A 7,442-nucleotide genomic window follows, 5' to 3' on the forward strand; every position below is an offset into this window, starting at 1 on the left:
CTGGCCTTAACAAACATATTGATCAGCAAACATGTCAGTCATGGTCTAAAAAACTGGGGCCTTGGAGCAGAGTAAGTCACCATCTCTGCCCTCTCAAGAAGCCTGTGGTTTAGTGGAATGAATCCCACTCCTGCTGTCTGATATCCGGGGAGAAAAAGGAACGATTCAGCAGGATCAAAATCCTAATGTGGAAGGACTCAGAGAACATGTCTGTCTACCTAGGGGTCAAAAACACAAATGGGTGAATCTACCAGGTTTGCCTGAGACAGTCCTGGTTTACATCTACTGCCCTGACATTTAAACCCTGGGCTGCTCAAACAAATCATGTCTGCATTTTGGTCCCTGGTTCTTGACAGTTGGTTTCCCGTCTGATAACAGGGCCCTGTTCACTCTGCTGCTCTTCTGTCCTCTAATTTTTGACACCCCCGTGTGTCTACCCTTTTCAGAAGTTCCAGCGTGAGCTAAGCACCAAACGGGTGCTGAATACAGTGAGTACAGGTGCTCATGTGCTTCTTGGGAAGATCCTACAAAACCACATGTTGGACCTTCGAATTAGCAACTCCAAGCTCTTCTGGCGGGCACTGGCCATGCTGCAGGTAGGGATATGATGGGGCAGGGCTGGGTGGGGCCTGGCCTCAATGCTTAGGCTGTCAGAGGAGGGCATTTTGCAGAGGTATGGAAATGTGTAAGAGTACAGGCTCCTTTTTCTATGTGCTTCTGCTCCTCCGATTAGGTGCATCTTCCCCTTAAGGAGTGTGTGAGCACACTTGGGTGTGTTTGTGAAATTGTAATTATTAGGCAAGACTGTTTCCGTTACAAATGTGATGGAAAATGAGTTTATACTGGTTTAAGCTAAACAAAGAAAATGACAACTGATATAACTGAACAATCTTAGGGCAGCTAAATCTAATATGTTCCAGAACTTTCCACCCTTAACTCTGCTTTCCTCTGTGTTGCTCTCATTCTTTTTTTTTTTTTTTGAGATGGGGTCTTGCACTATCACCCAGGCTGGAGTACAGCAGTGCTATTTCAGCTCAGCACAACCTCCAACTCTGAGGTTCCAGTGATTCTCCTGCCTCAGTCTCCTGAGTATCTGGGATTATAGGCACCCACCACCATGCCCAGCTAATTTTGTATTTTTTAGCAGAGACAAGGTTTTGCCATATTGGCCAGGCTGGTCTGGAACTCCTGACCTCAGGTGATCCACCCGCCTTAGCCTCCCAAAGTGCTGGGATTACAGGCGTAAGTCACTGCGCCCAGTCGTTGTTCTCATTTTTAGGCAAGTTTTCTCCATTAGGTGGCAAACTGGCCATCAGTAGTGCCAGCCTGACAACTTACTTGGCAATACTAGTGGGCAAAGAACTTGCCTGTCCTGTGGTTCTTGCAAATGCCTGGTCGGAGGCTCTTGCTTGGGACACATGCATGTCCCTGAAGCAATCACTGTTTTCCAGGGCAAGGGGTGCTCTGCCCAGTCTGGTTCATGTGCTCTCCCTTCAGGATGGTGGTGGAAAAAGGGCTGGGAGGTGAGCCTCAATCCAACCTCATTACCTGAGCATGGGGGAGTGATAGATCCTCAGAGGAAAACCAAGGTGCTGATACCAGAAGGAGGAGTGGATGCTGAGCAGACAGCACAACAGATGGTCATGAAAGTGGGGTCACCAGTTCAGCAAATAAAAATACAGGACGCCCAGTTAAATTTGAATTTCAGATAAATATGGAATAATTTTTCATTAAGTATGCTCTATGCAATATTTGAGTTTTTTTTAATTTTTTTCATTATATATTTGGATGTCCTGTATTTTTGTTCACAAAATCTGGCAACCCTATGTGAAAGGAATCAATCGATGAACACTTAGTGAGCACCCACCAGGTCCCCAAAATAAACTATGGTCCTTACTGAAGTCCAGTGGAGGTACAAAGAAGGTGGGGGTCAGTATGCATTATAGCAAAAAGAAGGCCTCATGGAAGAGATGGTATTTGAGCTAGGCCTTGTGGTTATGGCTTGGACAGATGGACAGAAGGGCATTCCTGTTAGGTCATTCACCAAGTCCCAGAAAGGGGACTGGGCATGATATGTGAGGGACACAGGTCTGACCAGAGTGGCGAGTCACTTTAGAGCACAGTGAGGATTGTGAAGAAGTAGGAAGGGGAGGGATATGGAAGGTTAAAGTCAGGCAGGAATTTGGACTTGCCAAATGCAGCTAGACCTGTGCTGTCCAAAACACTGGCCACTAGTCACATGTGGCTACTGAGCACTTGAAATGTGGCTAGTGTGACTAAGGAACTGAATTTTTAATTTTATGTAAAAACCAAAGCTGTATAATTTTTAAATTAAATGTAACTTTAATGTTTTGGTAGGACTACATTTTGCTTTTTAGCATTGCAAATCTAGCATCCAAATTGAGGTGGGCTGGCTGGGCATGGTGGCTTATGCTGTAATCCCAGCATTCTGGAAGGCTGAAGTGGGCAGATCACTTGAGGTCAGGAGTTCGAGACCAGCTTGGCCAACATGGTGAAACCCTATCTCTACTAAAAAAAAAAAAAAAAAGGCCAGGCATGTTGGCACAGGCCTATAGTCCTATCTATTAGGGAGGCTGAGGCAGGAGAGTTGCTTGAATCTGGGAGGTGGAGGTTTCAGTGAGCCAAGATAGTGCCACTCCACTCCAGCCTAGGTGACAGAGTGGGACTCTCTCTCAAAAAAAAAAAAAAAATCAAAAAGAGTCACAGAAAACCAAATTGAGGTGTACTCTAATTGGAAAATACACACTGGATTTCAAAATACAAAATATGAATATAGAAAAATATTGCAAAATATCTCACTAATAATGTTTAATGTTGTTTACATTGGGTTATATACTGGGTTAAATGAAATATATTATTAAAATTGATTTCAGGCCAGGCGTGGTGGCTCATGCCTATAATCCCAGCACTTTGGGAGGACAAGGCAGGCAGATCACAAAGTCAGGAGAAATAGGTGAAATCAATTTTTTTTTTTTTTTTTGAGATGTATTCTCGCTCTGTCACCCAGGCTGGAGTGCAGTGGCACGATCTTGGCTCACTGTAACCTCCGCCTCCTGGGTTCAGATGATTCTCCTGCCTCAGCCTCCTGAGTAGCTGGGATTACAGGCATGTGCCACCATGCCCAGCTAATTTTTTTTTTTTTTTGTATTTTTAGTAGAGATGGGGTTTCACCATATTGGTCAGGCTGGTCTCCAACTCCTGACCTTGTGATCTGCCTGCCTCGGCCTCTTGAAGTGCTGGGATTACAGGTGTGAGCTGCCGTGCCCGGCCAATCTCACCGATTTCTTTTTTTAATACATCTACTAAAAACACACATGTGGTTTGCATTATTTTTTTTTTCTTTATTTTTAGTTTTTTAGAGACAGGGTCTCACGCTGTTACCCAAGCTGGAGTGCAGTGCAGTGGCATCACCATGGCTCACTACAGCTCAAACTCCTGAGCTCAGGCAATCCTCCCACCTCAGCCTCCTGAGTGGCTGGGACGATAGGCAGGTGCCACCACACCCTGCTAATTTATTTTATTTTTTGTAGAGATGGGGGTCTTGCTATGTTTCCTAGGCTGGTCTCGAACTCCTGGGCTCAAGTGATCCTCCTGTTTTGACCTCCCAAAATGCTGGGATTATAGGTGTGAGCCACCATGCCCAGCCTTGCATTATATTTCTACTGGACAATGCTGAGCTAGACAGAGAGGAAGGTAGTGACAAAATGGAAGCAGTGTTTGCAGATGAACAGTCTCACATTAGTGTGCAAGATGGATGTGGTTACAGGGGAAACTAGAGAGAGGGAGTCCAGATCACCAACCTACGGGATTGGTGTGACATGCATGCAAATTTGACCAATTTACCATTAATTCTCCAGTTTAACCCAGCCAATCAAGCCCACCACCAACCCCCTTAACCTAGTTTTTCTTTACACCTGGGAATTACGAGTTTAGGATTGCCAACATGGACAAATCATCTACAGCCTCTCCAGCCAGGCTTCGGGATCCCAGCCTCCCACTCTCAGAGTTCCTTCTTCTCCCTTGACTCCATTCTTAGTTCCTCTGGCCTTTAGCCTGACACTGGTCCTACCACTTTTTCCTTAGCGGTTCTCTGGACAGTCCAAGGCTCGATGCATCGAGAGCCTCCTCCGAGTGATCCACTTTCCCCAGCCACTGTCAGATGATATTCGGGCTGCTCCCATCTCCTGCCATGTCCAGGTTGCACATGAGAAGGAACAGGTATCCTGCCCACTGCTGGTCATTCAACAAAAAGTTATTGAGTACTTTCAATATGCCAAGAAGTTTGTTTGGCACTGGGTTTACAAAGCTCAGTGGCATTCTGCTCACAAGGACCTCCACATTCATGGGGGAGACATGACTGTAACAAGTGGTCCTGGAGGTGTGAAAAAGGTACTACAGGGGCACAGAAAAGGAGTCTTCTATTCTGCCTAGGAAGGGAGTCAGGAAAAAGAGGCAGAAAAGGTATTTGGACTGGGTTTTGAAGGACGAATACGAGTTTTCCTGGTCAAAATGAAGGTTTCTCTCTGCTCTTAATCCACCTTGTTACCACCTTCTGGTCTTCATAACATCCAATGTCCATCTAACCTGGTGACTCCTGATTCCTATATCAAATGCTTTAACTGCTGCAGGGTTCTGGTTTTTTTTTTTTTTTTTTTTTTTGAGAGGGAGTCTTGCTCTGTCACCCGGGCTGCTGGAGTGCAGTGGCGCGATCTCGGCTCACTGCAACCTCTGCGCTCCCAGGTTCAAGAGATTCTCTTGCTTCATCCTCCCAAATAGCTGGGATTACAGGTGCCAGCCACCAATGCCTGGCTGATTTTTGTATTTTTAGTAGAGACGGGGTATCGCCATATTGGCCAGGCTTGTCTCAGACTCCTGAACTTAAGTGATCTGCCCGCCTCGGCCTCCCAAAGTGCTGGGATTACAGATGTGAGCCACTGTGCCCGACCTTCCCCCGGGGCTCTTTCTCTAATGACCTAATTCCCTCAGGCTTCAGTGCCCGCTGCCTCTTCCCCACAGGTGATCCCCATCGCCTTGCTGAGCCTCCTATTCCGGTGCTCGATTACTGAGGCTCAGGCACACCTGGCTGCAGCTCCTTCTGTCTGTGAGGCTGTCAGGAGTGCTCTTGCTGGGCCAGGTCAGAAGCGCACCGCGGACCCCCTGGAGATCCTAGAGCCTGACGGTCAGTGAACCCGTGTTTCTGGGTGGGTGAAAGGGGCCCAACCCTGCCCACTTCAGCCCAGCCGGCCCAAGGGGACTTGTGCTAGCAGCATATGTGGAAGGAAGAAGTCCCATTTCCAGGGGCACCAGCAGCCCAGGATAGGGAGAAAGATTCTCTCCATTTTGGGGGAGAGTTCTTTCTCTTGACCTAGTGGTTTCTACTCTCACCAACTTATTCTGATTTGAGAAATAAAATGAAATGTCTTATTTTGGAAAGTTAACCTTTCAAAGTCAGTAAATCAAATAGTAGATCAGAGATGGGACAGGATGGGTGGCATGGGTTGGTCTTAACAGCAGATTTGTTCCTTTAATTCTGCCCCCAACTCAATTTCATTGGTCCCTAACACAGCCTTATACTAATATCCCTGTATTTTCATTACCAACATGCAGCCAGGTGTACATACGTGCACACACACTCCAATCCCACACAGACACACAATGAGAGGTGGGAACTTTTAGATAATTCCAGGGGAAGAGGGAAGAAGTTGTGTACCTAACATAGGAAATCCAGAAAAAGGGCAGTCTTAATCAGACATGACAAGATCTAGAATGAATGCTACATCCACGCATTAGACCATGAAATGAGGGTCACATCCCCTGCCCCGTGTTTGTAAGAGGAACATAAGGAACTCTGGGGGTGCTGAAAGCCCTTGGTGGTGGGACCCAACAAACACTAGAAACCCCAGGCTGTACATTTTAGACATCTGCTGCCCCATGTTTTGACAAATTAAAGGACCCTCGCTCATCCTAGATTCATGGCAGCTCTTTAGGGCCTGTGATATATGGCCCTGACAGTAGAGAGCTGGTTCCTCCTTGTGCCTGAGAAATATCCAGGTAATAGACACTCAGGAACATTCCTCTAGGGATGAAACTCGCTGGAAAGGTCCCTGGAACTTTTAGGCAGGAGGGTGACTGCAAAGGAGCCAGATTTTGGTTTTATGGGGATAGGGTGATCAACCTTTTTAAGGTGGCCATGGGCCCCTCTGTGCATCTGTGGGCCTGCAGCCTGTATCTGAGCTCTGTTTTCCTGTTCCACATCTTCACACTGATGCCTTGGATCATCAGTAATCCCCCTTTCCCCAGCCACTACTCTCACGGTGCTTTCTGAGTACCACCCCTTTCATCCTCCACAAACACCTCTCCCAAATTCAAGATAGCTAAAGTTAGGAAAGGCTCCTGGAAAGACCCTCTGCTTCTCTTTACCCACAACTCTCTACCATGTTCTTTCATGAGGTCAGTCCATCTCTGAGCATGGTGTCATGAACAGTGTCAAGTCTGAGAAGATACCTAGCATTCTGGGACCCCAAAGGTCAGAGCACCCCTTGATCCTGTTGATAATGCCAACCTGTACAGTAGCTCCCCTCCCACATTTGGAGGGGCTAGAGCACAGGGTTAGATTTCTTCAAGGCTGGATGCAGAAGAACTCTAGAAGCCCTGAGTTCTTTTAGTTGCCAAGTATGTGGATGGCATGAAGACATCAAGTGAATTCGATTCTTACATAGTTGGACACAATATTCAGGTATTATGGACAAGGTGGAGTACTGTTCAGCCTTGGGGGACATTAGAAGCTAGACACACTCTGGCATTGTGGCAGAGACAAAGATGACTAAGATCTGATCCCTACCCCTTAGAAACTCACAAGCATGTAGCAATTGGAATACAAGACAGAGTTGAAATGGATTAAACAGCAGGGTAAGTACAGAGAGCTGTTGAAATTACAGGGTAGGCCAAGAGTCAAGGAAAGTTTTGGAAGAAAGGAGGCTGGGGTGGGGTAAAGGAACAGCCAAAGAAAACCCAAGAAGGTTTGAAGACTCACAGTGGGATATGGATCTGATAGCAGAGAATCCGGTCATTGTCAATGGGATTTGTGCTCTAGGCAGAGCTAAACAAGTTCAAAGATTTTTTTAGAACTATTCAGAGACAAATGATAGGGTGACAACTTTTGCGGTTATTTGGAGAAAGTAAACATCTGAGGGCAAAAACAGCAAGAGAGTAATCCATTATTAATACAAGGCAGTAATTATGTAAAAAGTACTAAAGGGCCTGGGCCTGAAGACTGGATTAGATTGTAGAAGATGAAGAAAACAATTTCCCAGCACATGTATTTGCTGGATCAAAAGCAAAAGGGGGCCAGGTGTGCCATCCTAGCTACTTGAGAGGCTGAGATGGGAGGATCACTTGAGTCCAGGAGTTCAAGGCCAGGC

The 7,442-nt window shown here is 46.4% G+C and overlaps 1 protein-coding gene across 1 annotated transcript; it reads left to right on the top strand.

The window, feature by feature from the left end:
- Positions 1-446: 446 nt before the first annotated feature.
- LOC111546042 (glucokinase regulatory protein) lies at positions 447-5,200 on the top strand (the record flags this gene model as incomplete). The annotated part of the gene is made up of 3 exons (XM_023217319.2): positions 447-596; positions 4,105-4,239; positions 5,038-5,200. Coding segments are annotated over 3 exons (448 nt in total), but the record flags the coding sequence as incomplete, so codon positions are not given.
- Positions 5,201-7,442: the final 2,242 nt, after the last annotated feature.

Source organism: Piliocolobus tephrosceles, unplaced genomic scaffold (assembly GCF_002776525.5).
Source record: "Piliocolobus tephrosceles isolate RC106 unplaced genomic scaffold, ASM277652v3 unscaffolded_42297, whole genome shotgun sequence".
Classification (NCBI taxonomy): domain Eukaryota; kingdom Metazoa; phylum Chordata; class Mammalia; order Primates; family Cercopithecidae; genus Piliocolobus; species Piliocolobus tephrosceles.